Here is a 15,775-nt window from a genome sequence, read left to right as displayed (position 1 = left end):
AATATACGGGCAGTCTCAAGTCATTTGATGCACTCCATATATCGATAAGAGAGGCTTCTTCACTCATGGCACATCGATCGCCATCGAAAGTTCCTTGGTAAAAAGTCACCTTCGCCCATCATGTACATCAAACAAGTCATCATTCAAGGATTCAAAAGGTTGGGCACCCGTAAGACATTGCATCACCGTGAATACCTACTGACGCGCAATTAAGCTATAAAGAGCAGACGGTGATAGAGCCGTTTTCGCCCAAGCACAATGTCATCGTAGGGCGCAATGGCTCTGGCAAAAGCAATTTTTTTGCCGCGATTCGCTTCGTCCTGGGTGATGCATACACACAGATGGGGCGCGAGGAGCGCAATGCGCTGCTCCATGTGAGTCCACAATCTTGCTTGGTCTAGCCAGATGCTTATTCATTCAAAGGAAGGTACAGGCGCGGCCGTCATGTCTGCTTTCGTAGAGATCATATTCGACAATAGCGATGATAGATTCCCGACAGGCAAGCCTGAATTAATACTACGAAGAACGATTGGTATGAAAAAGGACGAGTATACACTTGACAGAAAGAATGCCACAAAGTCAGACGTTATGAACCTCCTTGAATCTGCTGGTTTCTCTCGATCGAACCCTTACTACATTGTGCCTCAGGGTAGAGTCACTGCACTGACGAATATGAAGGATGGGGAAAGGTTAAACCTACTGAAGGAAGTTGCAGGCACGCAAGTATATGAAGCAAGGAGACAAGAGTCGCTAAAGATCATGCATGACACGAAAAACAAGAGGGAGAAGATTGATGAACTCCTACAGTATATTAGATCAAGGCTTTCTGAGCTTGAAGAGGAGAAGGAGGAGCTCAAGCAATTTCAGGAACAAGACAAGGAGCGACGATGCCTGCAGTATACGATTGACCATCGGGAACAAGAGGCAATCTCTACTGAACTGGAGGCTCTTGACGAGAAACGTCAATACGGTGTTGACAATAATGATGATAGCTCAGCGCGTTTCGTTCAAGGAGAGCAAGAGCTTGCAGAGATCAACGCTCAAATGAGCGAGCTAAGACAGCAGGTCGAATTGTTGAGAGTAGACAGAATACAGCTAGAATCGGAGCGCAAAGAAGCGGCAAAACTGAAGGCAAAGGCAGAACTAGAGGTCAAGAATATGGCCGATGGCCAGACTGCCGCCCAGCAGGCCAGGACAGAGTATGACAGCGAGCTTAAGCAAGTCAATAGCTCGATCACAGAACATGAGGGCAAACTTACAAAGCTTTTGCCTCAATATCATTCCAAACAAGAGGAAGAACGTTCGGCAAAGTTGGAGCTAGACAACGCGGAAGACTCTCGTCGCCGACTGTATGAGAAGCAAGGTCGCAACGCACGCTTTCGCAGCAAAAAGAGAGAGACGACTGGCTTCGAGATCAGCTTAACGCTAGCTATTCCCAATTAGCAAAAATAAAAGCTGTCCGGGTGCAGACTGCGGAAGATATCACCCAGTTAAACAAGGAGGTTGCAGATGAGGAAGTTGAAATTGGGCATTTGCGTCAGCAACTAGAAAACCGTGGACAGAGTGACGACGAAATCCAGAGGCAGGTAGACGAAGCCAAGCTTGCGCGTGACAAATTGATGGATGAACGCAAGGAATTGTGGAGAGAGGAGGCTAAGCTTAGTTCCATGATCTCCAATGCGCACTCAGAACTAAGGACAGCGGAAAAGGAGCTCTCAAAGACAATGGACTATAACACCAGCCGAGGTCTAGCAGCTGTACGAAAGGTCAAACAAAAATATAACCTTGCTGGTGTCTATGGCTCACTGGCAGAATTAATGGATGTCGACGAACGCTGGAGGACGGCGGTCGAGGTCACAGCGGGTCAAAGCCTCTTTCATTGCGTGGTCGATAATGACAACACTGCGTCAAAGGTCATTGAAATTCTGCAGAAGGAAAAACTTGGCCGACTTACGTTTATACCGCTCAATCGTGTCCACCCTAGGCCGAAGACGATGCCGAACGCCAATGATGCAATACCAATGATGTCAAAAATTCGTTTCGATAGTAAATATGAGAAGGCTTTTGAACAAGTCTTTGGCCAGACGGTGATCTGTCCCAGTCTCACAATTGCTGGTCAATATGCGCGAAGTCACGGCCTCAACGGCGTAACATTGGATGGTGACCGATCCGATCGAAAAGGTGCATTCAGTGGAGGCTCAACAGATTCGAGACGTTCAAGGCTTCAATCAGTGCGAAATGTCGCGAAATGGCGAGATGAGTGCGATGAACATGAGACTCGAGCAAACGAGGTCAAGCGTGCTTTGGAACGTAAAGACCAGGAGATCACGCAGGCTGTAGGGGCCCTTCAAAAGATCGAGCAGAAACGGAGTCAACAAGAAAGCAGCTACGGGCCGCTAAGGCAAGAAATCCGAAGCAAATCTGCTGGGCTCGACAACAAGAAGGATAATCTAGATAGGAAACAGCGTGCCAAAGCTAACATAGAGGCCAGCTTCAAGTCGCTGAATGATCAACAATCTGCACATGAGACGGAGATCGCGTCTGCTTTCAAGAAAGAACTCACCCAACAAGAAGAAGCTACTCTCGAAAGACTTAACTCCTCTGTTCAGGATCTCCGCCGTCAGTATTCTGAACTCTCTTCCGCACGCTCGAATCTCGAGTCTGAAAAAACTGTTCTCGAGATCGAACTCCGCGAGCACTTTCGCCCGCGACTCGACCAGCTCAAATCCCAAGACTTTGACTCCTCGGAATTTCGAGGTGGCAGTCGCCGAAGCAATACCCTCAAGCAAGCCCAATCCACACTCTCCCGACTTTCCAAGGCCCTCTCAACCATTGAATCCAAACTCCAAGAAACCGTCTCCCAGATCGAAAACACCACCACCAACGTCTCCGCCCTCACAACCCAACACACCGAGATCATGACAACCCAATCCGACATCGCCAAAACGATTGAGACACAACAAAAGCGCATGGAAAAATCCATCCAAAAGAGACGCATTCTGACCGCCCAAGCCGCCGACGTCTCCGCTCGAGTCCGCGACCTCGGCATCCTCCCCCACGGCGCCCTCGAAAAATTCGGCAAGACAAAATCTGACGCCCTCGTCAAGCGCCTGCACAAAGTCAATGAGAGCCTGAAGAAATACGGGCACGTGAATAAGAAGGCGTTCGAGCAGTACAACAATTTCACGCAGCAGAGGGAGACGCTGACGAAGCGGCGCGAGGAGATGGATAGTGGCAATGTGAGTATTGAGGAGTTGATCCAGGTTCTGGATCAGAGGAAGGATGAGGCGATTGAGAGGACGTTCAAGCAGGTCAGTAGGGAGTTTGCAGGGGTCTTTGAGAAGTTGGTTCCCGCGGGGAGGGGCAGGTTGGTTATTCAGCGGAAAGCGGATAAGAGGGGGAATGTGGAGGAGGAAGAAAGTGATGATGAGGGGCGCGACGGGAAGGGGGGTAAAGGGAGCGGTGTGGAGAATTATACCGGTGTGGGTATCAGCGTAAGCTTCAATAGCAAGCATGATGATCAGCAGCGTATCCAGCAATTGAGCGGAGGGCAGAAGAGTGAGTCCATTCCCCTTTGCCTCCCCCATTACCCTTCCTTGCCTCAGACACGTGCAACGAGGGGAATCCCTGTGCTGATGTATTGAAAACAGGTCTATGCGCCCTCGCCCTCGTTTTCGCAATCCAACAATGTGACCCCGCGCCCTTCTACCTCTTCGACGAAATCGACGCCAATCTCGACGCCCAGTACCGTACCGCTGTCGCCAACATGCTCAAAGACATCGCGGAGCGCTCGTCCCAGACTCAGAACGGCACGCAGAATGGCGAGGGGGACGGTATTGGAGGCGGCCAGTTCATTTGCACGACTTTCAGACCGGAGATGTTGCTTGTGGCGGAGAAGTGCTATGGGGTTCGGTATTTGGGGAATAAGAGTAGTAGTGTGGTGGTGGTAGGGAAGGATGAGGCGTTGAAATTTGTGGAGGGGGAGAAGCAGTAGGGGGGTGGAGATAGGGGGGGAGAGAAAGGGGGCCGGGGGCGGGCGTGTTTGGGGAATTGTCAATATGGATAGGGGTGGAGAGGAACAGCATGGTGTTTACGGACATGGTACTTCGACTTTCCATCTCGGAGGATCTAGCGATGATATTTAATGCGAAATGCGTATAGGGGAATCGGCTTCCGAGAGCTCTAATGAATCCATATGTACAAAATAAAGGGAAGCACTTCACTTCATTGTTATTACAGTTTGTAATGCCTTCAGTTCTTTACGTATTAATTCCAACAGGGGTGCAGACAGAGGGGAGAGACGTAGATACTGTTCTCTACGAGAGAATCCCTTCACTTGTGGCTATTCACAATGGAAGCGTTTCTCGGCTAACATGCTACTTCTGTGGTTTGTATTCATTTTAGGTCATATCAAATTCTAGGAGAATTTCCAGATTAAGGTACCATGATTCTTATATACATAGACATGGTTCCGACAGCCTGGCCCAGAAGAACATCATGACACTTTTCAAAAAGGCCTTTACATGATTAAAGCTCATCGATCTTGAACTTTTCATACCCTAAGCGGTCCTGGATAGTGGTGAATTATTTTAAATCTCACTCCTTCTTACGCCCTCGCCTCCTTTTATACCAACATTCCTCCGAGTAAGCTATGCCCCACACACGCATACATTACAACTCAGAATTCAGAATAAGGAGGAGGCATCGTCGGATCATCATCCACTTGCTCTACTTGCAATTCTAGGTTTCCAACTTCTTTCCATAATGTTTCCACTGATTTAGAGTCAACGGCCGTGGCATGCGCCTCTTCCTTGTCGTCCAATAGAGACATTTTCGATGTTGTAGCGGAAGACTGTGACGCTTGGCCGACAAGGAGCCCTAGTTGTTCAATCCGCAGCTCAAGTCTCTTTTCAAAAGGATGTGACGGGCCGAGACCTTCGCCACCTATTCTACCCAATAATTTCTGAAGATCCTGACAAGCAACCAAGGCTTCGGGATACTTGTGTTCTGCTTCGTAGCATTTCACGAGATACCACATTGCAAGAATGCGGTCCGGATGTTCGCCGTCATCTAATGCTGCAGCTTCATCTCGAGGTCGATGAATGATTTCCAGAAACATCGTCTCTGCTTCCTTGTGCCGCTTCTGGCGGGCAAGCATCTGGGCGAGATGGGTCTTACCCATCAATGTGCCGAAATGATTCTCCCCTAGGACCCGTACGGCAACTGGCACGGTCTCGCGAAGCAGCTGTTCTGCATCTTTAAGATCACCCAGAGCGCTTTTAATGCGAGCTAGATCGCACTTGGCGAGGAGAGTCCAAGGTTGCTCTTTGCCGAGTTTCTTACTTCGCTCGACGAGCACCTCAACCATCAGCTCATGCGCAATGTGTGGTCGTTCATCGGTTGGGCGGACAAGATTGCCCAAAATGTCGATATGTGCCAAGGCAAGACACTCTTTGGCGAAAAGGGTTTTTTCGTGGGTTCCCCCAATGTTCTCGCATTCTGTTAGGCCATCAACTGCTTGTTGATGTAGTATCCTAGCTTCATCGTATTCATTATATCTCCACATGACTCTTCCGAGATTATCAATCGCGACCAATGTGTCTTCGTGTGCGGGTCCCAACAGATTCCTCAGCCCACTGATAGCTTTCTGGTGTAATTCCTTGGCCTCATGAAACCGAGCCTGGGCGCAACGACTTGCCCCGAGAAAGTCCATATCCTTGAATATCTGATGGTGATCATCTCCAAGTGAGGAGTCGTGTGCGGCTAGAACTTCTTCTTGCAATTCCGCAGCCTTGTTGGTCCGCATTTGATGCCAATAAGTGTTTGCAAGGGCAAGAGTGGTGAGCCTGCCTAGAGGATGACTCATGCCTAGATTCTCGCAAATAAATCGCTGAACTTTGACCTGCAAAACTTCGGCATCATCAAAAAGCCCGTTCTGAAAGTACACCCAGCTAAATTTAGCCAATTGCCAGATTTGTCTTTCACCAAAATAGGGGCCAGCGAGAGGTAGAGGTTTCCGGCGACTTAAGCGGTTCTGTTGTATTCGAGCATAGATTTCGTCCCGGTATTTTCGTACGTGACGAACATGAGGCAATAGGTGTCGCCTTAGTGATTCTGCAGAAGCCACAGCATCGAGTGGAGGCAGTAGAATAGATCGGGTTAAGATCGTGATCGCAGCTTCGCACCAGATTGCTTGATCTCCTGTGCTCATCTCGGGTCTCTCCCGAATCCACGTGTGTATTAAAGGGTGCATAGAATAACTTTGTCGGTCTTGTTGATAGCTAATGAGCGATACTTGGCTAAGCTGGTCTAGTGCCTGCGTCAAACGATCCTCATCAAAATGGTTGTCTTTATCATCTCTTATGACTGCCGGAAGCACTATACCGCAACGTAATCAGTGGGGTTTTTTTTGGGCAAATCAGTTTCAGAGGAACACAGAGGCAAGGACGATACATTGTAAGGCAATCATTTGGGCAGATCGAGTTGTGGTAATGACAATACGTAGACGGGTAAAGACCCTTAATTGACTTACCAGGCCTACTGCGATCTTTCCGTATCTCAATGATCGCCCATGTAATCCATTCTTTCAAAGACCGCACCAAAGGGCGTCTCATGGATGCTCGACGTTGGAGTGACTGTTTTTTAGATTTCTTCTCAGTTGCTTGTCTTTTATGCTCGTTTTCTAATCGTGGATGCGTCACCGCTGCAATCAGAAAATCCAATCGTATTTCCTCGTTCGACATGAATGAGAAAACCTTGAGCAAATCAAGAGCATCTTGGGCAGCGGTTGTATGAGCATCTTCAAACCCTTCGGAAAGTATCTCATAGCTTGAATAGACATTCATATGAAACATATCATTCTTTCCATGATATTGATGTGCGGCTTTGCTGGCGATCCGGATTCTCTCCCAACTCCTGTGGTAAAAATCGAGGTACCGGTCGAGCGAGCAGAGGCGCTTCATGACGGCTTTTCCGGCTTGGACGAGGGCCAAGGGTAGATATGACAATCCACGTGCGATTCTTGTTGCCGATTTCAAAGCAGACGGTGTCCTTGATTCGCAGGCTGTCCTAAGAATGAGCTCAATGGCTGCATCTTCATCAAGTTTCTCGAACACGTAAAAGCGCTTGCCGAAAGTGCCATGTACCCTAGACAAATCTCGAAGTCAGCCAACTTCAGCTTTGTGGAAGTTTTCGTTCCATGGATTACCTATTGTTTGGATTGCGAGTGGTGATTAGTATAACGCCTCTCTCGCCTCCAGGAAAAAGATCTTCGAGATCCATGCCAGGGTTATCAGCATTATCAATGATCAAGAGCCATGGTTTATCGAGTTCGGTTAGGAAATTCTTTGCTGCTGCCTCGCTGGGCTCTCGTCCTACATTTTTTGCGATACTCGAATACGTGTGCTTTGCGCTCTCCTTAGAGCTAGCGTTGATGTAGAAAACGCCCCAAAAGCTGGTATGTAGTCAGTTTCAGCAATACTTATCTATCTAGGCCGGCCGTCTTGCCTTTGCCTGTTATCCTGCGCAAATTTGCAGCAGAATTCTGTCTTGCCCGACCCTCCTTTACGTGGATCAAATTAGCGATCTGATGCTTCTGTCCAGTGAGGTAATATATGGAAAGAAATGCACAAGCTAGCAACATACCTAAGCCGTAAATCACGAAGCGTTTCTGCTGGTTCTGTTCATCTTGGTTTGCAGGGTCCACGTCACCCCTCAATTCCTTCAACAACTTCTCTCTACCAGTGAAGACGCTGCTAACAGCGCGAGGAATATCGAAGTACCTGTTTAGTGGCGCTTTCGAAGCTACCCCCGTAGCAATTTTGATAGCATCGCGGATGGGGCCCTCGCCGATGAATTCGAGGCTGTTTCGTAAAGATGTGAGTTCGCTCTGGAGTTGAAAGCCCAAGGACTCCATCTTGTTGGAGAGATGTTCTAAAGATACATCGGTTGAATTCTGCGATGTACGAGCATAGGCGAAATATAGCGCGGAAAGAAGGAGCTGAAGACTGCTTTTGAAGCTTGACAGTTGCTGTCGGATATCATCGACATCGGTCTCTTTCCCTTGTTTCCGCAGCACCTTCCGGACACCATCGCGCTTGCCTGTGACTTCTAGACCACCGTTTCCCACAATATCTTTGACGAGTGCCTGGAGCCTTTCCATAACAGAGTAGCAGCCTTTCAAGATTGAGCCAACGTTTTGCCAAAGCGTCGTGATCTGAGTATCATTGGATATCGAACCATTGTCTTCTGGCTTGTCCTGTGCATTCCATAGCGCTTGGATGGAGTTGTTAGCGGTCTCGATGGCTTTGACTTCTTTCGTTAAGTCTTTAAGTTCTTGCTCGATTTTACTTCTCGAAGAATTGAGATTGCTCAAATATGTGCCTACACGCCAGGAAACGTCAAGCAGGCCTACGGTGCCGGCCGCAATTGAAAATGGGTCGGCCATCGTAACGTTATCACGACCATCGGTCTCGCCCAGCTTAGTACAGCAATGAGGTCAATAATGTCGATTGCAAGCTCATGCAGAAGAAGAGGCGCTCCGATATCTTGAGATATATGGGCATCATCAGACTACGTTTCTGGCGGGGAATTGTGAGCATGCTGGGATACTAGGACTGTTTCAGAACACACAATTGAGCGAATCCAGATGAACAACCCTTTTTTGCAAGTTAGTTGGCAAGACACTCCTAGGTAGCACTATCGTCGAACGCGGCTGGTAATTTGCAAGGAACCAATCCTTTGCCAAGCTTCTGCACAACAGCGGAGGTGAAACAAATGAAATGATTGGTCAGAAAAAATGAGGTGATCCTGGCAGCTGAAGCTGCAAGTTGTCACGTTGCAGGCTGTTTGAATTGATAGAATCTGAAAGTCAGGTTCCGTACAGTATATCCGTGTAGATTGAGAGTGGTCGTAGTGCAAAGCGTGTCTTCCGTCAAGCACCATTCTTTATGAGATCGGGCTTGCTTTGAGCCGACCATCTCCACCCAGCAGGGCTGAGCAATCAGCTTGTTGGCGCAATTTGTGCAAAGTATATGGATACGATGAGAGCTGGAGGAGTACTTGATGGTGAAATGCGTATGTTCCTCACGAACCTGGAGGATCTGATTCTACAAGCCCAAGCCTCCTCAGCTCCCCAAAAAGGAAGATTTTTCGGCCTTGGCCAAAGGTCCATCAGTAGCATGTCTTTCAGTTGCTGCCTTGTGTGAAAAGCTATTTAGACCGTGGTATTGGAGAGAGACTGTTCAGACAATTTGCTTCAACATCTCGTAATTGTTCAGATATATTTGAAAGATGCAATTATCTTGGTAGTGGCCAATGGAAGCCCCACTAAGGGCCAATTTGATGGTCCGGCCCGTCAACCCTTTTCCTCACAATTGATCAACGAAGTCGAGCAAGGGGGATTTCTGAGCTGTAATAGAATTAGGGCAGGGAATTGTAATGATCACCGTTCATGTGATTGTAAGCTACCATAGACACTTCATATAAAGTCCTACAGTGAAATAGGGAGGCCAAGCATTTCCATTCAAGGTTATTCCATTATGTACTTATCAGCCATGGACTAACGTACAAGCATCCCTTGAACGCAAGCAAAGCCATGCGCTATGCTCCTTACTTCATCTCGACAGACTTCAGCGCAGGTGTGACTCGTCTCTACATGTCACTAGATTGCTGATCTGGTGTATATTGCGACGATGCCGCTAACGTCGTCGAATTCGATCTTTTCTCTGCGTTGCTGATAATTGATCAACAGTCAGTACCCCTTAGATAGCCATCAGACTTCATCTTCGATCTATCTGATCTCTTCAATAGATATAGGAAGACTCAAATTTGACGCCACTGGGAAGCATCATGCCGAAGTAGCCACGAAGATTGACTTAAGCTTTGCCATGACTCTTGCTGATCGCCAAATCTGCCTCGGCTTCAACGTGGATCTTTACATATCAAATCGTTTGTTTATGGCAGAACATTGCGAAGCTTAGGAACTCTTGGCAATGGTTGAGCATGGCGTCTTCACCCCAAAGGTAGCTTCATTGTAGCATTGTGGCATTTTATGTGGTGTGGAATATTCATGATTGTGTTGACGCTGATTATGGAGCTGCCTGAACACTCAATGGACCTGCATTGGACAATCCAGGTGGAAAGTGAAAGTATATTCTCGCGCTTGACTCAACTGCACGCATACGCACATGGGCAACTAAGAATCTCTTCTAGGCCAGACGAATTAGTGATCAAGGTATGCCAAGCCCGCCGATGTCGGTGTCTACCCAAAACAAGCTTTATTCGAGCGTCTTTAGGCTTCCCGCGGTGGTTGAGATTACTGACGAATCAAATTGCAAGCGCCACCTCTTGAAAAAGTGGGTCTGATAGTGGGGCGATGGTGGGGCACCTTTTTCACGCTAATGTGAGGGGTCGGGAGATTTTCTTGACAGCCGCTGGAGACTTGCGGATGGATATTGTCCTTCTGCTGTTTCGCTATCGGATTCCTCAGATCTCCAATCAAATACCATGCGTCCGTGCATGTGCCTCTGCATTAATGGAAGTCACTGAACGGGATTGTCGGATTCATTTCGGGGCGGAAAACAACTCCCACCAGACGCTGCTTTTTCATGCTGCAAGATGAAGCACCTCATCGTATGCGAGACATTTCGGCAGCGTCAGGAATGCTAGTGAAACGCATATCGCCAACTTGCGTGGGCGATCATGCACAAGACGAATCTGTTATCTCTAAGCCTTCTTAGGCCTGTGGGATGGCGTCGATGCGCTTATAAAGATCGAAGCAACATTTGTGGGGCCATTCCGAGTCTGCTTTCGTAAAGGGCCTCACAAAAGGGTAGGAAGTGTCCGCAAACCTAATGGCGGAAGAACGAGGTGGTGTAAAGGTGGGAGGGACGGCGACCACCTCTAAATATGCCGCCGTCTACAAACGAAAGTCGAATCTTCATTTGCCCCATTCAATGATGAAGGATGGACATTGATCCATATGCAATTCATGGTACTGGAGGACAAAGATCAAGATTGGCCCCCATCCGACGGACTTTGCCCATAGACTTTTATGCAATTCATGGCACTGAAGGACCGAGATCGAAAATGGCTCACATCCGACGTCTGGGCTCGTGGTTGCTTTCGGTCCTTCCTCCCAGATAATCGAGATCTCTGATGAGGAGAGGCCCAAACTCAAGAGTGCGGAGAAAGCTCCCCTCAAAGTACCAACATAGACTTCACCACCATATCAAGTGGTGGTACCTAGAGTTGTCTACATCTAAGGAACCAAATAATGCTGTTTGACGGGCTGGAAGCCTTTTTGTATAGTGGTCGTACTCCTTCCCACCATTGACGATCATCAACCGTAAATGGAACCTTGTTCTTGATACAATAGTGCGGCTAAAGAGGATGCACATCGAAGTGTAACTCAAGAGCATTTCTTGTGTGGGGGAAAGTCTCTCGCTTAAAGGCTTCAGAGGGGTGATTGGTGTCAAATGCTTGATAGTTGATAGAGAGCCGTTTGATCGGCGGCTGCTTAGATAACAGGTTCCAGGACGGATAAGAAAAGCACGCCATTCTCCTGTGCTGATGTGAGTAATATGAAGCCCCGCCGCGCCGCCAACAATGCCCTGATCCAGTATGGTCGGGCGATTGCGAGAGGGAGGAGCGGTGTGGATCGCCAGGTCCGCCCCCAGTCCAGCAGGCATGCTCGTCCAAACTAGAGCTGACGAACACCTGGGGCGGAGGCATCGTCGGTGGACTTGGCCAGATTTATAGTAGTCTGGGCAGGACGGCTCCTCCAGGTGGAACATGCATGATACCGATGCCGTTGCAAAGGACGGCTTGCTGCAGCAACGTTTTTAAGTTGGTGTTAGTGGCGCATAGCAAATTGGACAAATGCTATGCAGAAACGTGCAGGATCGTTGAGCTGACAAGTGATAATACTGCAGGGGGGAATTGGAGGGATTGGAGGGAATATCTGTGCGGGCAGACGCTGAGGTGATTGGTCTCTCGCTTGGTGATCCCGAGTAGCCTTCTGGCATCCCGGACAATATGGCTGATAGACCGTGATAGCTCCTCCAGTGGCGGTAAACTAGGGAGAATACTAGAAATTAAACGTCTTATCTATTCTTATTCTTGCTTTCCAAGCTTCAGCTCGTTCCCAGACCTTGAAAGACCTGCATGGGTTCCTTGTACCACCTCACAATCCAACCCGCCAGTTGTGGACCATCAAATTCTGGCGGCCGCACTAGTGCCACTTCCTCCACCAGCACTTTGGCTGCAACCAGCTCAACCTTTTCACGCTGCCACCATGCATCGTTGATTTTGGACTACACCCTGTGGCACCCTCATCTTCACCTTCTGCTACACCAGCATTCTATTTCGTTTCGTAGCAGGTCTTTGCTTTGCCCTGCTTTGGCGTCAGCGTCTCTTGTCCGTTTTGTTTTCTTTGTTTGCGGGACGCACCGGAGAGCTCAACGAAGAATCCTAGACGAAGCCTCTGAGATTATTCTCAGCTTCAGGATCTATCAGCCACTGTGCTCACTGCAATCTTCCAACACGGGCATCTCAAGGAGTGGCTATTGTCGTTTGTCATTGTCTCGACCCTAGAAATTGCTCGGGCAATCATTCACTGCGTTGGCTCGTCTTTGTTATTCGTTCTGAAAACACCAGAGCGACCCATACCAACTGTGAGTAAAGCCCTGCACTCGACCTTCATTCACTTCAGCGATCAACGCTATCCCGTCCGAGATGAAAGGCTAACCCTCATGATTGCGTAGCTGTCGACCGGAACGCCCATCGGTCTCTCGAAAGAGCAGCCCACGTTCACAAATGACATCTCCTCCTTGATCCTCATCTTGTAGCAGTACCATCCCTTTCTCTCTCTACTGCCGTCTACATGCCGTACACTCCACCGTCGCATCGATCTCCCGCTGCCTCACAATCCGGTACCCCACCCTTAAGAGTCTCCACCCAAACAGCCACAGGAAGTCAAAACGAGAACAATTTAAGCCATGGCTCTAGACCAAGTCCATCCAGGTCTACATCCCAGGCCTATCTACATAAGCACCGTCGGAGCCCCTCCGTGTCGAAGCCAACAGCTGCTCTTGCAGGACAGGCAACGTCGGAAACGAATGGCTTAGACTCTCAATATTCTCATGCTCAGGAATTTGGTGACAGCTCAACCTCTCTGGCTCACCATACCCATTCAAAAAATTCAGGCATAAATGGTTTGGGCGGCGGAACTGAGTCCCCTGCGTCTTCAGGTGATGAAGAGTCGGCCCATAGGGGCTGGTCGAGTGACGCAAAGAGCCTTGCTGAGCTTCATGCTGCAATTAGAGGCATAGACATTCATCGACAGGGATCGCCAGAGCCAGAAGAAGGACAATCCCGCGCTGATACAATGTCCAAGCCTACAAAGCCCAGCCTGAACCAACCAGCAGACGTCAAAGTCTCGGACTCTATACTACCTCACACACCACCCCTCTCATCCGGTGCTCGGAAGATCTCGCATTCGCGCTCAACTACCGATGCAAGTGCGTTCTTCGATTTTCCAAGAAACAAAATGGACTCTCCCGCACCCAGTGAGTCAGAAGACGGTGAAGATGAAGATGACCTTGAGATGAAACCGTGTTTGCTTCGAAAAAAATCTGGAGAGCTTGTACGACCAGCACTGAGACCGGCTGCTAAGAGGAGGCCTTCTAGCATGCCTGGAACGCCCACTTATTCCAAGAATGTCCATTTTCAAGAAACTAGTCTCGAGCATGTGCGTCATTTCCTACAAGTGGATCGACCCATTGCTGTGAGTGCAGGCACATCGCCTGTTTCGATCCACGATGAGGATAGTGAGTTTCCTTTTGGAGGCCCTGATGCTCAGAGCGTTAGTCCACCTTATGACTGGGAGATAAGGCTTCCTAATTTCCCCCGCGACACGATTGAGAGAGAAGCACGTCTGCTTCGCACGGAAAAGGTATTTCTATCAGCTGATAAGAAAAATCTGTTGGGTGATGTAGTCGTCCGTAACATCGCATTTCACAAACTTGTCCTCATGCGTTTCACCTTGGACTACTGGAAAACTACATCTGAAGTCAAGGCAGAGTACAATAAAGATATTCGGAAGAAACCAGCTAATGCAGGATGTGATATCTTCACCTTTGAGATCAAACTTGAAGATTTGGCCAATTTGGAGAATAGGACTATGTTGTTTTGTGTCAGATATGCCGTTGATGGGCATGAATATTGGGACAATAACGACTCGATGAATTATCAAGTTGACTTTTCAAAACAATCCAAAGGCGAGGACGGAAAGCAAGGCTCACAACCTGCCAGCAGCAGGCCACTGAACGGAATGCCTCGTAATAAATCAGCCCAGCCAAGGCCCCGAAGCATGCCTTCATTTGACGACTTTGGGAGCTATACTGCTCCATTCGATTTCGGATCATTCCCACAGCCAAACGCCATGGTCGGAGAATCACCTATTCGCTTTAAGAACCGACCGCCGGCAAAAGAGCTCGTCCCAGATGCGCCTGCAAAGCCCAGGCAACAAGGGAACCAACAGGCTTTCAGCACCCGCTATGACTTCGGAGCCTCTCTTTCTGCGGCAATCCAATCAGGATCCAACACCATGCCTACGGCGCTGCCACCTAAAGGTGGTCCTTCGCCATTCCAGAGCCAAGGATTGGGACCTGGCAATGGAGGAGAGCAGAAAGTCAAAGCTGCACCTAGCAAAGGACTCTCTAAACCCACAGCGTTGGTCGCTGGAAAACCTTCCTTAAAATCCTCGTCATATGATGAACTAATTAACAAATATTGCTTCGTACGTTCCCGGCCTTCTGACCAGAAAAAGGAGGATAGAGGACTTGCTCGCTAACCGTTCTTGCGCTTACAGTTTGGATCTTGCAAACCAATTTCGCAGCCTCGAGTTGAGGACGAAAAAGACAATAAATCCGAGCCCCCAACGATCGTCCATGCAAGTAGTACATCAAGTCCTCCTTCTGAGGCGAGCTCGACGTCGACCAAAGCAACTGGTTCTGCGAGCCCATCACCTCCACGTGCTGCATCACCATCGGCAGAAATCAAAATTCCGGCGAAATCTTCGAATCCAGCGAGCTCAAGAGCCTCGAGGTCTGTTTCTCCCGCCATTGGAAGTGCTCTAGGCTCAAGATCTCATTCTCCCGGCTTCGGCTACCATTACAATCAGCATATGCAAGACAACTTTTTCCAGACACACACCCCCACTCCGATCCAGGGATGAATGTCACGACATTATCGACATGCCTATTACTAATGATCTATGCCTCATGGCCTCTTCGACAGCGTGCACGTCTTTGGTTCGACCTGCGTGACGAGAGCGACGGCTATGACGACTATGACGACTTATTTTGTTTCTTGATCTCGACTTTCGAGTATCTGCATCGTATGCGTGGTGTTCATCACGGAATTTAGGGAACGGAGAGGTATTCTCTCCACATAGAGGAGTTCGTGCATTTTTTCTTGTTGGATGGAGTTGGTCGGTCGGCATTATTACGGGCGGCAAAAGTGTATGCATTTCGTGCCAGCGATGGAGTTCAATTGTGAGCGGCATTCATTCCTTTTGAGCTGTCATTTCAACAGAGAAAAGCTTGTACTGCAAGCGAAGTCTCTGTTTTAGGAGTTGGCTAAGGCCTCTAAAGTGTGAAGGTCTATCTAGAGGAGTAAGATACGGTATCCCATGTGAATAGTGTGCCATAGATGAACGAGAATCCGACTCATACACCACTTTATGTCTTTGCTACATGGTGTCACATTATCG

At 48.6% G+C, this 15,775-nt stretch overlaps 3 protein-coding genes across 3 annotated transcripts; 2 read left to right on the top strand and 1 right to left on the bottom strand.

The window, feature by feature from the left end:
• Positions 1–120: 120 nt before the first annotated feature.
• On the top strand, positions 121–3,994 carry KY384_003039 (uncharacterized protein; the record flags this gene model as incomplete). Its single annotated transcript, XM_044811560.1, has 5 exons — positions 121–158; positions 215–378; positions 428–1,349; positions 1,430–3,558; positions 3,651–3,994. 5 exons carry the CDS (start codon positions 121–123, stop codon positions 3,992–3,994), a joined length of 3,597 nt encoding a protein of 1,198 aa, XP_044670693.1.
• Positions 3,995–4,678: 684 nt separating this feature from the next.
• KY384_003038 (uncharacterized protein) lies at positions 4,679–8,446 on the bottom strand (the record flags this gene model as incomplete). The annotated part of the gene is made up of 4 exons (XM_044811559.1): positions 4,679–6,378; positions 6,533–7,146; positions 7,208–7,453; positions 7,641–8,446. The coding sequence occupies 4 exons, from the start codon at positions 8,444–8,446 to the stop codon at positions 4,679–4,681; spliced, it is 3,366 nt and encodes a 1,121-aa protein (XP_044670692.1).
• Positions 8,447–12,883: 4,437 nt separating this feature from the next.
• On the top strand, positions 12,884–15,238 carry KY384_003037 (uncharacterized protein; the record flags this gene model as incomplete). Its single annotated transcript, XM_044811558.1, has 2 exons — positions 12,884–14,737; positions 14,873–15,238. The coding sequence occupies 2 exons, from the start codon at positions 12,884–12,886 to the stop codon at positions 15,236–15,238; spliced, it is 2,220 nt and encodes a 739-aa protein (XP_044670691.1).
• Positions 15,239–15,775: the final 537 nt, after the last annotated feature.

Source organism: Bacidia gigantensis, assembly GCF_019456465.1.
Source record: "Bacidia gigantensis strain McMullin 20006 chromosome Unknown contig_180, whole genome shotgun sequence".
NCBI classification, from domain to species: Eukaryota; Fungi; Ascomycota; class Lecanoromycetes; order Lecanorales; family Ramalinaceae; genus Bacidia; species Bacidia gigantensis.
Note: the sequence above shows the minus strand (reverse complement) of the source record. Positions and strands in the feature narration are given on the sequence as shown.